This window comes from Trachypithecus francoisi, unplaced genomic scaffold, assembly GCF_009764315.1.
Source record: "Trachypithecus francoisi isolate TF-2019V2 unplaced genomic scaffold, Tfra_2.0 Lachesis_group1, whole genome shotgun sequence".
Classification (NCBI taxonomy): Eukaryota; Metazoa; Chordata; class Mammalia; order Primates; family Cercopithecidae; genus Trachypithecus; species Trachypithecus francoisi.
The window spans coordinates 115,326,792-115,348,918 of record NW_022681454.1 but is presented as its reverse complement, the minus strand read 5'-3'; the positions used below and the strand labels follow the sequence as shown (position 1 = coordinate 115,348,918).

General features: G+C 37.5%; 1 protein-coding gene across 4 annotated transcripts in view; it reads right to left on the bottom strand.

Annotated features, from left to right (window-relative positions):
* SYNPO2 (synaptopodin 2) overlaps positions 1-21,639 on the bottom strand; it is a 173,650-nt gene extending 152,011 nt beyond the window's left edge. For 2 of the 4 annotated variants that reach the window (XM_033215118.1, XM_033215119.1), the window contains exon 1: positions 21,340-21,623. In XM_033215118.1, coding sequence (XP_033071009.1) covers positions 21,340-21,444 — 105 coding nt within the window. In that variant the 5' untranslated portion in view covers positions 21,445-21,623. Of the gene's footprint in view, positions 1-21,339 lie in introns of all 4 variants that reach the window. The other 2 variants (XM_033215120.1, XM_033215117.1) reach the window with 2 other exon arrangements.
* Between the last annotated feature and the right edge of the window lie 488 nt (positions 21,640-22,127).

Here is a 22,127-nt window from a genome sequence, read left to right as displayed (position 1 = left end):
ACATATCAACTCCTGTAGGTCAGTACCCGCAGGGACATCTTTTTAGCCTAGGCTTACTCAGGACCAGCCCCATTACCAATTCAAAACTCAATTAAGAGCCATGTAAATGGAAGAGATGTCTACATGTATGTCAGTTCTCATTCCCCGGATGTTTCACAACCCTGAAAGGAGATTTATCTGCCATACTAGGCATCCCTCAGTGTGAATTTGCAATCACAGGTATTTTTGTTAATGTCACAAGGATGTTTGAGGGTACATATGAGCCACATGTCCATATTTCATTGCAGGGTCACTCCCATGGATCAGGACTCCAGGTCAGGCTGCTGGGCATGTTGAGGGGTACGTCTGCAGTGCCAGATAATTGAACAATGGATCAGAAGATGGTCATTCCTCTATGGCTTTATGTTATGGGGGCCCAATCTTTTTAAAAAAAAATTATTTAGTTCCTTTTTCTAACAACCAGATAGGTCAGGAACCTTTAAACGATGCTAAAACTAAATTATGTAAACTATATTAAAAACAAAATAAAAGTTTTTATAATATTTTTGTGAATTAGAACAAAAAATTAATTACAAGATCCAAATTTCAATGGCCTTCTCTTGAAACGGATTCTATAACCTTAGTAGGACAGTGGTATGATGGCATTTGTAACTCCTGTTCTATAAGGCTTTATCATGTGTGCAATCTGTTTTCACATATCTCCCAAAACAGACATATCAGAATTTAATTATTTTTAGGATAGATTTTTTTATTTGATTTATCCTGTCGTGATAATTCCATGAAAAGCTGCAGACCCAGACTTCCTAAGCTTTAATATCTTCCTGCCCATTGCTTTTAGAACACTGATCGTACTTACGGATGTTTTTTGTCCTGAAACGATCTGGAAATCTAATCAAACTAAAATGTGAGAAATTTTTTCTATCAAAAATTTTTTCAAGTCATTTTTTAAAGTTACAAATCACTATAAATATTTTTTAAATGTTTAGAAATGGAAGTATATTACCTAGATTATTTGACATTGACATACACTTATTTTATCAACCAAAAGAAATCTGTATTGGCCAATATAATGAGTAACAAGTACATGACAAGAGAAGTTCTCTTTATGTATAAAACAGCCTTCAAATTAATTCACATATTCTTAATTTTTACAAAAATATAAAATAAAAGAAAGGAAATAATTTTAAGAAAGCCATCATTTATCATATTCTCATACTAAGCAACTCCACATTTAGGAATTTATTCTAGAGGGATGATCAGAAAAGTGCACAAATATATTTTACATATACAAAAGTATGAATCTCAGCACTATCTGTAACGGTTAAAACTTAGAAATAAATTACATGTTCAATAGGGAATTCGTTAAGTCAATAATGGTCAATCTATATAATGTAATACTACACAGCCATTAAAAATTATGATGTAAATCAGAATTCATGGGGGGCATGGAAAGATGTCCATGATGTGTCATTTAATAACAAAGCAGATTAAGTACCATTCTTTTTCATGGAATGGAAAGTAAGAGTGATTGTGAGTTGCTGTGTGTACGGAGGGGTCTGAAAAGTGGCTCCCCAAAGTGTTAATAATGTGGTATTTCTGGCTGGTATAGTTTTTACTTATTTTTATCCTTTTCTGTAATGTTTGATTTACTTTTATAATGACAATATGTCATTTTTATGTTCCAAAAATTAAAGCCATTTTCAATTCTAGTTATTTTAGGGGTTTGTAGTATAGACTGTAAAGAAGTCATTTGTGGCCGGGCGCGGTGGCTCAAGCCTGTAATCCCAGCACTTTGGGAGGCCGAGACGGGCGGATCACGAGGTCAGGAGATCGAGACCATCCTGGCTAACACAGTGAAACCCCGTCTCTACTAAAACATACAAAAACTAGCCGGGTGAGGTGGCGGGCACCTGTAGTCCCAGCTACTCGGGAGGCTGAGGCAGGAGAATGGCATAAACCTGGGAGGCGGAGCTTGCAGTGAGCTGAGATCCGGCCACTGCACTCCAGTCCGGGCGACAGAGCGAGACTCTGCCTCAAAAAAAAAAAAAAAAAAAAAAAAAAAAGTCATTTGTGGGACACAGCCATGGTTTGATTACAATAGTGCATTTTAAGATGTGGCACTAGACTAATCAAGTCCAAGTATACCAATGACTCCTTTTTCTCTTTGACATATTTGCCCAAATGAGGGGTTTAAGGAATAAACACATCCTCTCTTCTCCCATTTCCATCAAATTTGAATACTTCATAGAAGTAGACAGCCAGGTCAGAGTATTGTAGCAGTTTTAATAATGGAAATGAATGGTTTTAACTCTACAAGATGGTCTGTATCAGTTGTTTCTTTGGGATTTCTAGTGGGGGAAGGGAAACAAAACATAAAAGCTATAAATCATATTGGATCCAAAGTTTGAGTAAAGAAGTTAGATTTATAAAAACATCAATTGGCCGGCGCGGTGGCTCAAGCCTGTAATCCAGCACTTTGGAGGCCGAGACGGGGGATCACGAGGTCAGGAGATCCAGACCATCCTGGCGAACACGGTGAAACCCCGTCTCTACTAAAAAATACAAAAAAACTAGCTGGGCGAGGTGGCGGCGCTGTAGTCCCAGCTACTCGGGAGGCTGAGACAGGAGAATGGCGTGAACTCGGGAGGCGGAGCTTGCGTGAGCTGAGATCCGGCCACAGCACTCCAGCTGGGTGACAGAGCCAGACTCCGTCTCAAAAAAAAAAAAAAAAAAAAAAAAAAAAAAAAAAAAAAAAAAAAAAAAAACATCAATTGTGTTTAAGTCATGCACTGTTAATGATTTTTTTTTTAAAAAAATTGATTACATTTTCATATGCTGGGGAACTGCTTCATTATTTTTAAAAGTTATAAGGAAAAGAAAAGAATTAAGCATTTATTTTTCAAAAGGGCCAGGCTCAGTGTCTCACACCTGTAATCCAGCACTTCGCGAGGCTGAGGTGGGAGAATAGCTTGAAACTAGGAGTTCAGGCTGGGCGCGGTGGCTCAAGCCTGTAATCCCAGCACTTTGGGAGGCCGAGACGGGTGGATCACGAGGTCAGGAGATCGAGACCATCCTGGCTAACACGGTGAAACCCCGTCTCTACTAAAAAATACAAAAAACTAGCCGGGCGAGGTGGCGGGCGCCTGTAGTCCCAGCTACTCCGGAGGCTGAGGCAGGAGAATGGCGTGAACCCGGGAGGCGGAGCTTGCAGTGAGCTGAGATCCGGCCACTGCACTCCAGCCTGAGCGGCAGAGCGAGACTCCGTCTCAAAAAAAAAAAAAAAAAAAAAAAAGAAACTAGGAGTTCAAGACCAGCGCTGGCAACAAAGCGAGACCCTGTCTCTACAAAAATAGAAAAAAAAAGTTAGCTGGGTGTGGTGGCACACACCTGTGGTCCTAGCTAGCTACTTAGGAGGCTGAGGTGGGAGAAACACTTGGAGTTGGAGGCTGGAATGAGCTATGATGGTGCCACTACAGTCCAGCCTGGGCAACCTGTTTCCTAAGTAAAATAAAAATAACAGAATAATTAGAAAGGAGCTGCATTGGAAAATGCTGAATTCAATAGTAATTTGCTGAAATACCACTTTAGGCATAAAAAAGGATCTAGTAAGGTACACATTAAATTGGTAGCATTTTGAGAGTTTTTCTTTTTTTTAAACTAAGATGCAAATTATAATTTGGAGAAATTCAAATAAAAGCCCCATACAATACTGTATAAATAATTATCATTTCCAGAAAACATTTCTTTATTTTTCAAATTCACTGAGAAAATATGACCATTCATTGGCATTTTCTTTCTCTCATTATTGTCTTGATTTAAAATAGCTCTAACCAAAAAGAACCTTAAAATCATTAACTCTAAATTTTTTTTATTTTATAAATAGAGCAACTGAGAGCCAGTTAGTGTCAGTGATACAGTTAAAGTAATGGACACGAGGGAAATTAGACTCATACCTAGGATTCAGGTCTCCTGATTCTCAGTTCAACCAACAGTCTTTTCACTGAAGCTCTTGGATTTGCATCTTGTTGCTACATACTGTTACATGAAAAATCTGAACACACATATGTACAACATACATATCACTCTTCTAATTACTCTTTATATAAGTTGCCTATTTAAAAAAAAGCATCAGATAAAACTTCAGCAAAATCAGGCTTTTCAATAGTTGCCACTCTTGAACAAACAGTAAAAGATATATAGTCATTCATTCATTTATTCAACAACCTTTCAACAGGTATATCAGCCTGCCTTAAGTATCTAGTTATACATGTATGTGACATATGTTAATCATTCACCTTGAAGAGCATTATTTTGGAAAATGTCAAGAACTATGAAAAGATGTGGTTCCTACTTTCAAAGAGCAGGGTGACAATGTAAGTGCAAAAAATGCAAGCCATTTAACTAAAAATACCAATGAGGAACAAGCCCCTATATCATAACATTAGCTATATCAAAACAATAATATTTGTTTAAGTATCAAATAGGTACGCATTCCAATGACTGCAGTCTCCCTTGCCACCTTGGCTCCAGGACACTAGGCCCAGGTGAGAATTCGAGACTGGAGTGACGAATGAGGATGACACATTCAGGAGAACATGAGAACAGCCTCACTAGACAAAACAAGCTTGTCTGATAGGAAAGTTGTGTGGTTGGCTGGGGAAAGGGAGGAGGACACGTACAATGAAAGGAAGTAAAGGGTCTTACAACCCTGAAAAGGGATTTTCTATGAGAGATGTGCTGGACTGTTGAAATGCACTCCTGGAAAATCACACAATGCCTATAAGGATGAAACAATTTTCCATACTATGTTGTTACTGTTCCATGAAAATGAATTAAGACAGACTTATGCCAGACTTCCTGTGTTCTCTCTCTCTCTCTCTCTCTCTCTCACACACACACACACACACACACACACACACACACATCAGGTATCACTTCTGTTTCTTCTGCACGTAAGGCAGTATTAGGTTCAATGTCTCAATTTGCTCAGGCAGCTACAGGGAGAAGAGACTTCAAAAATCTAGATAAAGAAAGAATGGGAATTAAGAGAATGGGAGCCGTGAATAGAAAGAAGAAGGAATTTTCCAGCTCAAATAAGAAAGAGAAGCAGAGGGTCAGGGTAATTGGATATCATGAAGAACATAATGGAATAAATAACATGATGGGATCCTTAGTTGAATTTGTGTCTACTCTCAGTCCTGTGCCTGCAGCTGAAGGGATCCACAGTAACCTAGTCAACATGAAGCTATCTGGTCATTGTGGCATGGGGGTAGGATGGAGTAATGAGCTTCCTCTCCCTGACCACAGCTCTGCACTGAGATACAATTGTTCTGATCAACATTTCCCCATCTGGCAGGCCGGCAGCCAAAGAGTGGAGATCTGAAAATGGATCATTACATTTTGACTCCCTACAGCAACCGATAAATGTAATATAATATTTACACAAGTCAATCTAATAGCAATCATGCTGAGCACCATCCAGTGGAAAACGCTATGTTTTTCATGAAAGAAAAAAAAATAAATAAAGGTAACTTCTATGGTATTATCTGACTCTCACAGATTTTGGTTTTCATTTTAGCTTGATCTTGACTGATGAAAATAACTCACCACTGTTTGAAAAGCTACAAACTCCAAGGAGTTGAATGTACTATCATTTACTTAGAAAAAGCAGCCTTATATAGTAATAAGGTCTTGTAATTTAGAAGACAAGCATGTGGGGGTGGAGGTGGGGGAGGGAACAAAATCCTCATTAGCCTTTGCCAAAGGCCCTGGCACAGAATTTTCCTGACTATTCAGAGATCAGTGTCCTATATTTACTTACCAAGGACAATTTATTTTCTTTTATATTTTCAAAGCACTTGAAATGATTTCTTCTCTTCGTGATGATTTCCATATGCTGTTTCCAATTAAAGGGCAATAGGTTATTCAGCAAATGTGAGGCAGCATTCTAAAACTATTAAATGCCACTTCACAAGGTGGGACTCCAAGGACTACAGGAGCCCTTCCAATGACATTCGGGTCTCAAAAATCACTGAAGAGAAGACAGCAGATATGCCTTAATTTCATAAAAGTTACTGAGATAAAATCAGAATAACCGCAAACATGCTAATAATAATTTTTAAACTCTTGAATGTTTTCTAAGTACTAAGTGATTTGAATGTATAATTTCTAATCCTGAAAACAATCCTTGGAAATGAGCGTTATAACTATCGCTGTGTTACAAATGAAGAAACTGAGGCATAAAGACTAATATATTGAAAGAAAGCCCATTTGCTCTAAATAGAGCTCAACAGAATTATATGCGATTAATTATAGCTTGAGATATTTCCTTTCAAAAATTTGTACCATTGACTGGGCACGGTGGCTCATGCCTGTAATCCCAGCACTTTGGGAGGGCAAGGTGGGCGGATCATGAGGTCAGGAGATCGAGACCATCCTGGCCAACATAGTGAAACCCCATCTCTACCGAAAATTCAAAAATTAGCTGGGCATGGTGACGTGTGCCTGTAAATCCCAGCTACTCGGAAGGCTGAGGCAGGAGAATTGCTTGAACCAGGGAGTCAGAGGTTGCAGTGAGCCGAGATCACACCACTGCACTCCAGCCTGGTGACAGAGCTAGACTCTGCCTAAAAAAAAAAAAAAAAAAAAAAAAAAAAAATTGCACCATTTTTAAGTGGGACAATCATTTGATTGTATTTGGCCACATAAAATACATAATTTTAGGATCCTGTGTCTTAAACTGATTAAACTACGTAAGAAAGTAACCTTGATTAGTAACTGATACTGCAAACATTTTCTGAAATGTCATATTTATCAAAAATGAAAACTTGCACTGGGTGAAAGTGTCATCACAAATTGTTCTAACTGGCTTTTGTGCTACAGATTTTATGTGTATATCTGGAGTTCAGTGAATTGGACTACTGCTTTTCTTAATTTTTGAATAAATAAAACTTGTTTAGAAGACAGTTACTTCCTCCTTTAACTAGAATAACAATACTAAAGACAAACCCCTTTACTGCATGATTACTGTGTGCCAGGTACACAGAAAGAGAAAGACGCTTTCTCATCAGCTCATTCTCTTTCAGCATTTTGCAATATATTATGTTTTACTGTGCCTGATTAAGTGAATTTCCATATAATTATCTAGTTTCAAGGAAATCATCTTAATATACAGTCTTTAAAAAGCCTTTTGAGTTATGTTATTGACTGGCTATTTGGGTCTCAGATTTCTCACCTATAAAACTGAGTAATATTCCAATATTTTTTACCTACAAAGGCAGCAATTTCATTACATAGTACCTTAGTCTACAGATGAGGAAACTGAAGCTCTGAAAAATGTCTTTAAATTTACACATTAAGTCGTAACCAGCAGAGACATATTTTTATCCTTTCCATGGGCTCGTTTCCAAACAATATCCAAATAGGGTTATCTCTTTTTTAAGGAGAACTGAAATTAAGACACATTAGAAAATACAGCAAAACTCTACTTTGCTCTAGATATGGTGTCAAGGTTAAAACAAACAGGATCTAAGTATTAAAATTCTCCTCAATACTCCTTAAATTCCTCTTCTCACACTGGGAGAATGCACTTCAGATGAAGAGAAAAGATTACTTTAATATTATTTTTATCAGAATTGTTACATAAAAGGTTGTAGTGATTATTCACTTAAATAAGTGCTTGACATGGTTTGGCTGTGTCCCCACCCAAATCTCATCTTGAATTGTAGCTCCCATAATTCCCACGTATTATGGGAGGGACCCGGTGGGAGAAAATTAAATCATGGGGGCGGTTTCCCCCATACTGTTCTCATGGTAGTAAATAAGTAAGTCTCACCAGATCTGATGGTTTTATAAGGGGAAACCCCTTTTGCTTGGCTCTCATTCTCTCTTGTCTGCTGCCATTTTGCCTTCCACCATGATTGTGAGGCCTCCCCAGCCACATGGAACTGTGAGTTCATTAAACCTCTTTTTCTTTATAAATTACTTAGTCTCAGGTATGTCTTTATCAGCAGTGTGAAAATGGACTAATACAGGTGCTCTAGAGACAGGTCAGTAGGCTGCTACATTATGAGAAGCCGAAACGGATAAAGAGGAAATTCAAAGATCTAATTGCAAAGTCGTTCTTATAAGACCAGTGTGTTAATTATTTAATGATAGGAAAATAACCACATGGCCAGAGTTCCCAGGAGAGAGAGTTTTTCATTTTTACCACTGTGAAAGACTGGACTTCTCATAACAATGTGTCATGGAAATATGTGCCAGCTACATTGGCACATTTACTGTTCCTTGACCATATCAAGCACACTTCTGTCTCAGGGCTCCTGTACCTTTAGAACCCTGTGTCTGGAAGGCTCTTCCCCCAACTATCTAACAAGCCCACTGGATTCTTATGCACATTTATTTTCATCTACAACATGAAAAGGAAATGAGCACCAACTAACATTGAATCTACTTTACAATGTGAATTGACAGTGGTATCCTGGTCCAGTCTGGTCTGTGGGCCAGACAGTTATGTACTTCCCACAGTGCTTCGGTGACCTCACCAAAAAGGGGACTCACCTCCCAGAAGGGTGGAGGGTTTCTCGTCAGCTCATTCTCTTTCAGTATTTTGCAACATATTATGTTTTACTGTGTCTGATTAAGTGATTTTCCACATAATTATTTAGTTTCAAGGAAATCGACTCTCACAAAATGATTCCTATTAAAATATTTCTGAAAGGAAGTTGTTAATTAAAAATAACACATTTCAAGCACAACAGAACAACAAGAATACAGCAGAGCCAGAGCTGACTCTTCCGCTCTGCTCCTATGGATACTCTTCATCATATTGTGAGATTAATACCATTACTGCTTAATCCTATGTGACAGGTAGGGAAAATATTCAAAATTATCAAGAAGATAATTTGGAATATGGGTTATTTGGAATATGTGACAGAGGAACTTTGCCTTATTGTGTCCTATGATGTTAGTTTAGTTAATGTTACTGTGAAGCAATTGGGATTTGGAAGCTATTTAAAAACTAACATCTGAGCAGGAAAAACTTCTGGATTTGTTTTTTCAGCAAAGGCAATACTCAATTTAAAACTTAACAGAATTTAAGCCAAGTGTAATGTTTAGAAAGATCTTTATGGGTACAAATTAAAAATGGCTAAAATAATACAATATGGCAACAAAATGTATTTTTTTGCAAGTACTGTTGAAGATGCAAAGAAAACAAAATACCAGAAAATTAGTATGAATAATACTGAAACAAACTACATATTGGAGGAAGTTTGCTGTATGGTTGGATTAAAAAAATGTTGCTGGTATACCTCGGCTTATGGCATTTTCTAAGTTATATTTCAATATTGAAATAAAAAATTACTTCTTTGGGGATCCAAGAAAGAAAGATACTGGAGATAAATTCTCAAAAGTAAATGAAGTCTTTAACTCAAGAAAATGAATATTTTGTAGAAAAACTATGTACACTGATAATCATTAATAAAGTACTCGACTTTAGCAGGAATTGACAAATATCTATCTATCTACCTACCTACCTACCTACCTACCTACCTACCTACCTATATAGAGAGAGATTCTAGGGTAAGATTACAGAGGTGCCTTAAATCAAATTCATTCAATGCATTACTTGTAGGCGAGTTCATGCAGCAAAATAATAGAAGTGGAAAAGTGCTACAGGAGGTCATAAATATGAGTAATTTTATAGAAACTCACATTTAAACCATACTGGAATCTTTCAAACGTACCAATGATATAGGGAGTGACTAGGAAAAGTTTTATATCATACAGAAATTTGTACTACTGAGGTTCCAATGGTATCTCTTACAAATCCTTAAAATACTTGTGGAACCTAAGGATATTTCAGTTTTATTTAACAGATAAATGAATATTCCAAATTTGTTGACGTTTTCTGTGATGACAAGTGGCTTTTAGTTGCTGGTCACCTGACACACATTTTAGGATAATAAGCATGATACATTCCCTAACATGAATTGCTTTGAAAGCAACTTCAAAAAGAAATGAAACAGAATTGTTGAAAATATTTCTTTTTTTTTTGAGACGGAGTCTCGCTCTGTCGCCCAGGCTGGAGTAGTGCAGTGGCCAGATCTCAGCTCACTGCAAGCTCCGCCTCCCGGGTTCACGCCATTCTCCTGCCTCAGCCTCCGGAGTAGCTGGGACTACAGGCACCCACCACCTCGCCCAGCTAGTTTTTTTTGTATTTTTTAATAGAGACGGGGTTTCACCATGTTAGCCAGGATGGTCTCGATCTCCTGACCTCGTGATCCGCCCGTCTCGGCCTCCCAAAGTGCTGGGATTACAGGCTTGAGCCACCGCGCCCGGCCACTGTTGAAAATATTTCTATAATTAAGTGATTTGGGGCTGGAAATCACTTAAATGTATTATTCTTTAAAATGTCATAATAGCACATTTAACTAGGAAGAAGAATTTCTAACCTGATTTCATATTTTTTAAATAAAAAGTACAGCAGGCTGGGTGCGGTGGCTCACGCCTGTAATTCCAACATTTTGGGAGGCCAAGGCAAGCAGATCACCAGAGGTCAGGAGTTCTAGACCAGCCTGGCCGATATGGTGAAACCTCATCTCTACTAAAACTACAAAAATTAGCCAGGGGTGGTGGTGGGTGCCTGTTATCCCAGCTACTCAGGAGGCTGAGGCAGGAAAACCTCTTGAACCTGGGAGGCAAAGGTTGCAGTAAGGCAATATGGCACCATTGAACTCCAGGCTGGGCAACAAGAGCGAGGCTGAGTCTCAAAAAAAAAAAAAAAAAAAGTACAGTCAGGGTTTAATACAAAAATAAAAATGTAACCTATTCCAATTAGTTTGTAAGAACAAAGGGTAGACATCGGAGAAAATGAAAAATCTACTGGTCAAATTGCAACAAAAATAGTTGCATTATTTGTTGATGAAAATGAAAAATGATTATCAGGTAATGATTAATTTATTCAGTGTACACCTGCGTATATTAAGAGATTATCATTTCAGCTATGACAATCTTTAAACTCAAGAACTGAAATAAATTAAAGTTTCACTAGACCTTTGAATCATTGTACCCCATGGGGTCACATCAAGATTTTCAAAATCTGAAAAAGTCTGTCAATAACATTGTTCTCACTTAAAAAAAAAGTCTGGTCAGCGAGAATGAAAAGACATTTTGTATTGTCAAGAAAATAAAATAAAAATAGTTTTGAAATATTGTTTATTTCACCTTTTATCTCATGTTTTAAAGTTTTCTTTTTGGTATGTTTTACGCTATAGATAAAATATAGCCCATCAGTACATATACATATATACTATATTTCATATATACGTACATTCACCCTGTATATGGGATATGCTCAAAATTGTTTTAAGAGGCACAATCAAACCTTTTGGCTACCACTGGTCTAATGGAGGAAGCAGACTTGTGAACAAAAGCTTCAGCGTCAGGCTGCATGTGGGAGCTCAAGGTGAAAGCAGTGTGTGATCACAGGAACACGGAAGAGCAAGTGCTCCCCTCCGACTAGACAATTGAGTCAAACCTCTCAGAGAACTGACTTTAACAGAGATGTCCAGGGTAAGTAAAATTTCTCCAAGCATTTTAGGGAAGGCGCCAGGAGATGGGGTGGACAAGTATTCCAGCCAAGGACACAGCAGGGATGAAGCAACCAGGGAGGAACAGTGTTTGAGAGAATCGTGGTATTTTCAAATGCTAAATGCACTTCTGGGAGGGTGACAGGTGATGGGGCTGGACAGTTTGTCAGCATCCAGATCACAGAGAGCTTCGTGTGCCACAGCGGGGCCGTCGGTCTGTGAACAAGCCCCACTGCAGGGTGGCAGCTAAGAGCATGGGCTTTGTCATCAAACTGGCTTCTGTCCTCGTTTTGCCATTTGCTAACTATATGATATTCAATTTTTTACTTAACTTATCTAAGCCTCAGTTTCCTCCACTGTTAAAAAAAAAACAAAAAGGATTGTAGGAATATTAGGAACAAAATAATTCCTAAAGTGCTTAACCCATGTCTGCACATAAGATAAACCAATGTTATAGTTATCTTGATGACAGAGATGGGGAGCCTTTGAAGTATTTTAAGAAGTGATATAACAGGTGATTTAGAAAAATCTCTCTGGCAGCTCTGTGTAGCATGAACTCAAGGAATGTGAAACCAGAAACAAGGAGACCAGTTACAGGGCCAATGTAATTATCTAAGAGACAAAAATAAGGACCTGAGCCGAGGTGGTGGGAGCAGGAATACAGAGCAGGAAATGGAGTAGAGGTTACTGAGGAGGTAGAAAATCAGTATCTAGACTGCCAGCAAAACACACTGGATTTATATCCTCTTAATAATTTCACCTCTGATATGTCTTGAATTGAATAACAAAATTCTCAAAAATGGTCAGCTGCTTGAAAGTTTTTGCTTCAAAAACAAGGTATCATGCCATAGTTTTCAAGAAGACATGGAAAATCTTGCTAAGAAAATAAAAGAAAATTATCCTTCAGAAGACAGAATTATGAATGTTTCTAGCCTATTTCTGTTTTATTTCCTAAATTATTCATTTTGGAAATAAAAGTTTCAAATAAAATGATTTAACATTAAGTAATTGAGATTATACTTAATGTCAGAACAAGAAAAGCAGGTTTGGTTTAAGGGGTCACAACAATCTCTCCAGCATGCTCTTGTTGAGATGCCGTCTTCCTGTCTTAACTGGCTGTTCAAACTACACTAGATCCAGAAGTGACATGTGTAGGAGCTTAGAACACAAGCCCTGGATCCAGGCTCTTTAGATGTGAACCCCAGCTCTGGTCTAAACTACCCATGTGACCTGGAGAAGTCACTTAACCTCTTTGTGCCCCTGTAATGGGGATCTTAACTAAGGGTAACCTCAGAGTTCTGTCATTATATTTAAACGGTTATTCAAGAAGCGCCTGGCACCTAGTAAACGTCATATATGAGTTTCTTAAATAAAAATTTCTCCAGAAGATACTGTTAAAGACAAAAAGATATTTGGGGTTAAATGGCAGTCATTGGTCATGATTACAGATTTCCTAGGATAAAAATAACATGTCCTGAAAAGGTGAAATTTAAGAAGGTAAATTTTGTTAAACCGGATGAAGGAAGAAGGGTGAAGGAAGGGGGCATATCTATAGGTCAAATCAGATAAAATATTGGTATAGTTTGCTCTGCGTCCCCACTGAAATCTCATCTCAAATTATAATCCCCACATGTTGAGGGAGGGAACTGGTGGGAGGTGAGTGGATCGTGGGGATGGTTTCCCCCATGCTGTTCTCATGATAGTGAGTGAGCTCTCATGAGATCTGATGTTTTGAAAGTGTTTTGCAGTCCCCCACTCACTCTCTATCTCTCTCCTGATGTCGTGTAAGATGTGCCTTGCTTCCCCTTCACTTTCTGCCGTGACTGTAAGTTTCCTGAGTTCCCCCCAGCCATGTGAAACGTGAGTCAATTAAACCTCTTTCCTTTATAAATTACCCAGTCTCAAATAGTTCTTTGTAGCAGTGTGAAAATGAACTAATACAGACATAAATCCATAATTCTGTTCCGGAAAGCTCATCCTTCATTTTTTTTTAATCAATCCAGTACCCACACTGCTTCGAAATACAAGAGGAGAAGCTAGTTATTGGTGAGTAGGATTATAAAAATCCAAAGACCAATGGTTAGGAAATAGTTATTTGTTACATAATCTAGAGACACAAATTTTCATTCACAACGTTCCAAATGGTAAATCCACCACATTTCGCTGTTCATTTATCTGAAACACACCAGATTTATATGCTAGTTAAAGGAAACGACATCCAATAATCTGCCACATGCAAACAATTTCACAAAGACTTGAAGATACAGTTTGTTGAGACTCTGGCCATCCCTGCTTTTGAAAAACAGAAAAGAATGATAGACAATTCAGAAACATTAAGTGCTAAAGTAATCCAAAATCATAAACATGTTCTCATTGAGGTTGTCAAAAATATCCATCAAAAGAGCAGATGTTATTTTCTTTCTTAGACGAGTCTTTTAACTTCATGAAGGTGTTTACTCTTCAGAATTGTTTAATGAACCTGTTTCAGAAATTCTCCATTTCCTTTTATAAGAACCTCACTGCATTCAGTTTCATCATGAATTTGTTAGAAAAGACATAATAAACTTGGAGTCTATATATTATTCAGATTTATTGATAAGCAGACTGGTTCCATTTTCAGTCTTTCTCCCATTGCACACTACCTATAATCCTCTTCCTCTGGCCCATTAAACAAAGAATAGTTTCTTATCAATGTTTTTAAGGAATAAGGTTAAATTTGGTGAGATTCTATTTCATAGAAACCCTGTACTGAAGTCATTGCACTTTTCACCAGTACTAAGTGACAGCCTGTTCTTTTTATCCAGGTAGAGGCAGTGGAGTAGCATGATGCCCCTAATAGACAGAAAGAATTATATTTAACTTTGGGCTTCTTTATATAATGTTTTCACAATTAATTTATTTTTCAGGATCAGTTTTTTTAATCTATAAACTGAGAATTACAAAACTTTATCAACCGAATTAATGTTAAAAGAGATAACATATATTAAGACACTTCAGAAATTATAAGATATACACATGTGAAATATTTTTAGCCAAATATATAAATTAGTTTATATTCTTAAACACTAATTAACTGACAGATGTTATTTTGGAAGCTACATTAAGATGATAGCTATGAAAAATATGCAGAATATCCAGTTAGGTATAATGTGTATGTCATAATGACACTGCATAGTGACTTCCCCATTTGGCAAGGCAAGGATCCTTGCATTTCCTGTGGGTGAGTTACTATCATAAAAGGTAGCTAGATTTGAACCATCTTGCCAAGGCCCTACCCAGAAAGGCCAAACTCAACCAGAGTCTAGCAGGAGCAAGCTGGTATCTTGATGAACCAGTGGGATTGTAGGAGGTACAGAAGAGATTGTCAGAAGCCTGATTTCCTGTATTAGGGGCTGTACACTAATGAGGCCCTCTAGCTCTCCCGGAAGAAACCACACACATGCTCCAGAATTTGGACACCAGCCTCAGAGAGGACATTAATGGCCATTCACATTAACCAGAAAAGCACAACACCCAAAGAAGAGAGAAATGCCACCTCATTCAGTTATGAATAAATATATCTATCTGCCCCTTTCCTCTTCAAATCTTTCCTCTTTCCTTCAACCATGGAGGGACTAGAGGGATATGGGTAAACAGCAGACACCCTCCTTTCCATGCCACACCCTGGAGCCACAAGCCTGGCCACAGTGACTAGGGAGAGAGTTTAGAGTCAGATAGTTGACTGAAGCTTTAATTAAAGTTGAGTGTTTTAATAACTAAAAGCCACCAGGAATGATGAGATCTGCCCAAAATATTACTAACAAAGGGATTCATCTTTATCATGTCGAAAGCAGTTACTGGAAGAAATATATGTTTATAACGGAATGAGTTGACGCTCTTTAAAAAAAATCAGTTACATCACATAGGTTCATATCAATCACGTGTTCTTTATGTATGTTAGTCCTGAAAACTTATCACCAACTCATGTGACTTCCATTGATGATCATGTTGAAACTAGTATTTCTAGGCAGAATGAATGAAAATTTGACTGGGCATGACAAGAGCTGTATACTCTCCCTCTTCCTTTTTCTTCTCTTTTTGTTAAATGTGAATCAGTACTTTAGTAACCTGGGATGCGTTTCGATATTAGGCAGATGTGTAGTTTCAGTTAGCCTAGAGAAGTGTTTCTTGAATGTTACTGTCAGAGTATAGAACTCTCAGCTTAGAAATAAAATCTCTGAACTTTTATTGAGTATTAAACAAAGGTAATTGTTTTTAAAGCAAATCATATTATCTCTCTCTCTCCTTCTTCCTTTTTCTCCTACTCTCCTTCCCCCTGCATCTTTCTGCAGTTTTATTCCCCTGACTTTCCCCCAACACTCTGCACCCACTCCCACTTATGAAGGCACTAGGGAGGCTAGCAAGTCCATGGACGGAGAATACAAACTACCAGGGAATAAACTGCTAGTCTCCCCTTCTTGCCAGTTCCTCTGATCTTTACAGTAATCATTTTGGAGCTTCCCAATATCTCCTCTTCCCCACTCCCGCTGACCCGGGCAGCCCATCCATTCTGGCTTCAGAAAGGGAAAATCCTCCCACCACTATTATGACCTGCTCACAGTGCCAAAAACCCAGATAATGATTAGCCTCTCTCTGGTCTTCCTCTTAAGTTGACTAGGAGAGAGGCAGTGGAGAAGGGCGGAAGGGACATAACGTGCCACCACCCGTCAGTAAGTCCTGTGGGGACCTATCTGGCCTCACTTGTTTTTTTTTTAACCTTTTCTTGAATTTTCATGACAATTATAGAACATCAGAGCAGTAAAGAATCTTAGATGATTGATGATGATGATTTCATGAACCAGCAAAATATATATAATATATATTCATATACATATATATCTTCTTTTTTAAGTTTTATTTTATTTTTAATGGACAAATAATAGTTGCATGTATTATGGGGTACAACGTGATGTAGCAAAACATGTATACATTGTGGAATGATCAAATCAGGCTAATTAGCATATCCATGACCTCAAATATTTATCATTTCTTTGTGATGGGGACATTTAAACTCCTCTTTTTTAGCTATTTTGAAATATACAATACATTATTATCAACTATAGTCACCGTGCTGTGCGGTAGAACATCAGATTTTTTTTTTGGCCTCAACTTTCTATAGCAGCTTTTGTGAATCTTGACCACACATCACAATTCCCTTTGGAGTGTTTATAAATCCTGATGTCCAGGGTGAACCCCAGATCAATTAAATCAGGGTTGTACACAAACTATGGCATTTCTTTTAAATAATCTTTCCTTTTGGGACTGATTTAACCTACTTTTATCCTCTCAGGCACCTGTTGCCACCAATGAGGAAGAAGAAAAATCAGATCTCATCATTTTTTGTAGCTTAACCATTGGCAAGCAATGTAGCCTTTCTCATACCTACTGCTTAGGTTTTGAGGAACATTTGAAGAGATAATACCAGCAAAGCACTTGCAACTTTTCCTGGCACATGGCAAAGGCTTGATACATGTAAGCTACATATGTGCTATGTCCAGCTAATGGCAAAGTTCATGCATAGTGAATATTTTATCTCATTGTCATCTTTCAGAACTCTCTCTTAAAATATATTATTCCAAAATAAGGATTTTTAAATATCGCCTACTTAATAGATTTACCTAGAGCACATTAACTTCTATAAGCATGTTTGGCTTTAAAATTCCTGGAAAGGGCTTAAAAATCAATTTAAAAATTAAGTGATTAAGCATATTTTCATAAAGATATTACTAGTTTTCATATATAGGAAGGAGCATTTATTCTCAAGTATACACACTCGAACACATTAAAATCTTTTACCCCCTTTAGAAATACCTATGTTTCTGGAATTCTTCTATTTGAAACATTTTAAAAACCTTACTGATGGCACTAAGGGAAAAGAATTATATTATCTGAAAGGTGTTTTGTGTAAATAATACATTTTTATTCAAAATCTTAAAGAACACATATACAATAATAGATAAGAATTATTAAATCCATGTTGGCCTTATTAAATGAAGGATTATACTATGTCACCTCAATTTTAATGAACAATTATTTGTAATTTTGAACTAAATTCAGAAAAATGCATACTACAGTGGTATATAAGATTTGAAGAAAAAATAAATTTCTAACTATATTAAAACATATAACGGATAAACAGTCTGAACATTTTTTTCTTAATTATTTTCAAAATGTGAGTAATTTTTCAATTGCAGATAAGATTTTTTTATAAAACAAAAATTTCTCCCCACTCCTTTATATGAGGATTTTTCAAAGTGATTTGCCAAAAGTATGTCCTGAGACAGAGCCAGATAAGTATATGTCCCAAAAGAGAGAGTTCTGTAAAGAAGAAGTGCTCACATTCTTTTTGTAAAGCCATCTGCACACACAGTGTGGTTTTCTGTTTGGATAAATTTGTTTCTGTTTATAATCTCTTGAAAATATACTTTGCAGAGTATTATGCTATAACTCAGTGTTAGAAATGTTTGCCTCCCATCACATATATTTAGAATATAAATTAAAAGATATATAAACATTTTAAAAACAAGCTTATGTTACTGATTATTTGGGCCTTATAAAAATTCAGTTTATTTTTTAAAACAAAACAGATTTTCGTGGCATTGAGCTTAAATGTCAATGACAGGTTTTGATAATGAATATTCCTGTTATTTATCTTTAAAATTGGGGGTTTGTATATAGTTCAACCAGCTAACCAAATACTAAACATGTTTGGACATATTTCAGAAGTGACTAAATATGTCACTATAAAGGTATTTATTGGGAATTATAAAGTTATTCAATTTTTATTGTTCTTAATAACATTAGACGAGTTTTTTCACACTATTTCAGCCTGTTAGTTTTTTACTCTATATAGAATTATGAAAAACCTAAATATGTAGATATTTCACAGCAAGCCAAAATGTGTTATTGTCTACAGAACTGCTTTGTAGCATTCCCATTTTAAGGAGCATGGTTCAAGCACTTGCTGAAATTTTCTTTTCTTTGAAAATTTAAGTTTTCCTTCAACTCCCAAATTAATTCTGTGCATGTTATTCAAAACCGTGAACATTTGATTTGACAGCAACCATCTCTCTAGCCTTTCTGTCTCTTTCCTTGCATCCAGTCCTAACAAGCTATCACCAGTCCTTACGAGAAGAGAAAGTGTATGCCCAAGCAACATTCACTTTGCCTTGAACTCAGTGAGATACCATGACTAGATCTGAATTGACTTAATGTTTAAAATAAAATACAGTTATCATAGTGAGGCAACAGCTGTATAACAGAGAAAGTGATAAGCACTTTGTTCCAAGGAATTTCTCCCACAAATAATGCTAGTATAAGAAATCGAATATAATCATTTCAACTAAAAAAAGAAAAAGATCAACAAAAATATGACTTGCCACGGTAATTTAGAACTTAACATCTTCTATAGATAGCTCTTTAGTCTTTTTAACATACGGACAAAAGGTAGGCTGTAGACTACAGTTTGTCTCTTGCTCTCTCTCTCTCTCCTCTCTCTCTCTCTCTCTCTCTCTCCCTCTCTCTTACACACACAAACACACAAGAATTAAGGCAAACTTCCAGATACTTTCATAATGATATTTTAAAATTTATAGCTCTAACTATAGTATCACAAACTACAAAAGCAAAGCTTTTGTAGTTTTCAATAATGATCTTCAATAAATAAATAAATCTTCAATAAATAAATAAAGCTTCAATAATGATCTTTTGAAAATCACAAATGTATTGCTGGATATTTTAAGAAGGATGATTGGGGGGAGTGTAGGACTGGATTCTGACATAGCCTAACAACCTTACTGAATCCTGGCAATAGAGATGCCATTAGCAGAGAATCTCCTCCACAGCACCCTTTCCTAGCAATCTGCTTCAGCTCTTCAGTGAGTCACCACAAGGAGGTTCCACATTGAAATCGGCACATGGAGAACTCAGAAGAAACCCACTACCCACTCTACTCTTCAGGCCTGACTGCCAAAGAGCCACCAGAGAACAACAGCACTCAGCCACTCTGTCCCCATATTTCAATTAGCAGGCAAGTGATTCTAAAACTGTACACTAGAAGGATCGTAGAATACTTGGGCAAGACAGAGCTTCGTAGACTGCACAGTCCAATTTCTTCCTTACTTCTTTACTACCTAAGTTAAAACTGTCTCTCTCTCCCTACATACACACACAGAGAGAGAGAGAGAGAGAGAGAGAACAGATGAGACAGGAAGGGTGAGAGATTTTCCTAAGGCCAGGCGGCAAGTTAGATCAGAGCTGGAATTAGAACCCAAATCTCATACCTAGAGCCAGCCAACTGCTATTCTAGACTCAGGACGAATCTGCTTCAGTGTCATGAATTCTACATATGCTAAATTGGGCATTCATATTTTATCTGAGGTTGCCTGCTATTGACTCCTAAAGGAACCCAACAAAACCACCTTTCTGAGCCTTTAATCACTCTGCCAGTTCCAAGCTGAAAACTCAAGGCAAGTTACTTAACATCCCTGGGCTCTTTCCTCATCTAAAATTCATGGGTTGAACTGCAGACCTCGGAGGAACTTTCCAGTTATAAAAACTCTGCTTTTCATCTACTGTTTTATGCTTCATTCTTGATGTTCGCAATTTTCACTAGGTGGCAGGATTCCACCATCACATTACGAAAGGATTTTCAGATGGATGCCTGGAAGCAAAAAGAAGTTTCAAAGAAACTTCTTTCTTCACAAGGGACACTTAAAAAAAAAAAAAAAAAAAAAAAAAGGAAAAGCCAGAGGCAAGCAATAACTACAAAGGCAATGGCCCATGTAGTTCATAAAGATCTGTACCCATTTTTAACATAAGCATAAAGTAGGAAATTAATCCCATGCTCTTGCATGTTCTTCAATACAATACTATAATTTGCAATTTGATGATGAAGTTAGGGAAAAGTTTGCTTCGTTTTGTGCATTTTAAGTTTTATTTTAGCTGAATGCCAATTAGAGAATACCAGATCCCCTCTGGCTAACTGGTAATGCAGGCAATCTCATGGCAATAAAAGCATAAAGCACTTTTATGAATGTGTTACAAAGTTACCTCTTAGTTAATTATAATATATTTAGATTATCTTCTAAGTTTATTTTTGAGATCTTGAATAAAAGAGTACATAAGAAGGAATACAGCACTTGGATTTTTGCATTTATTTGTCAAATCCTTAAAAGGGTATTCTTTTAAATAGATTTTATGCCATTTCATCATACTTTTAAAATTATTGCCCAAAATTGGCCTTTTCATGAATGCTGCATAATAAATGTCACTACCAACGCTCTATATGAGTCCCCAAAATAGCCAAGCAAAGTAGTTATGCTGAACTGAGCGTTTCTCCTCTGCCAGAGCCAAGTGAAGTGACATGAAACAATAACTCAACTGAACGTTCTAAAATTGCCTGGAAAAAACGCTCCCCAGTGTCTCGCTGGTTGTCAGAAGAACATGGTTAACTAGGCCTTTTCCTCTGCGGATAAATATGGCATTCTTCCCACCTACCCCTCATCGATCGCAAGTTAATTACATAGGATGTGGTCCATTACTCTCCAGAGTTTCTTAGAAAACAACTCACATCCTAGAAAAATCAATGTCCGCCGCGAAATCAAACTAATACTTAGACTTCTGCATCAGAACTTGAAAACACCATCAACAGGTTGCTTTCATTCCTTCCTTCCTAGCACAGAGCCGTGACACTTCGTTCAGGTCCTACCTTTGCAACTTGTAAGGGCTGCTTCTGCTCCTTGCCACCTTGCAATCTGAACCCCCAGGGCGCCCCTCCAGTCATGGAAATGCAGATAAAATCCCCCGTGCCCATGTTTTCCTTTTAGTTGGGCAGCATGAAGAGCTTGAAATGAGAGACGAAGCTTGGGTGCGGTAGAGGATGCGCACTCAGCTTCGGCGCCTGCAGAGGACGCAGGACTGGGTAATGCAGAGCCTCCGCCGCTGCTGCTGCAGCCGCTGCCCCGGCTGCCCGCTGCGAATTTGTGCAGCTAATGGGCTCATTCTCAAGGAGGCAGAGGCGCTCGCAGCATCCAGGACACAGCCCACTCTTGCGTCACTCTCCTTTGCTCGGCCCACCTTCAGGGAAAGGAAAGCAGCCTCACACACAGGAGGATGTCCCCACGTGGGGCGAGGTAGGGGAAAGGAGGACGGGAGAGCCAAAGTTCTCTTGCACTAACAGATTAAATTCAAGCGGTTAAAGGTATAAATATGATTGAAACACTTACATTTAATAATTCTGTAAATAGTAAAGGACACATGAAGGTCTAATCTCCACGCCGTGAATGACGTCATAAAGTATGAGCTTTGGGAATTCAACTACTAGAGAATTAGATTCTCTCAAATAAATGTTTTGAGAATTGTCACATTTATGAATGGAATAGAAAAAAAAAGAGTTAAAGTGAGTTAAATTACTACTTTTCTGTCTGCAGCGTCCTGAATTATTCCTATAAGAGGAAACAAAAGAAAGCATAAACTTTTTTTTAATAAACCTCCAAC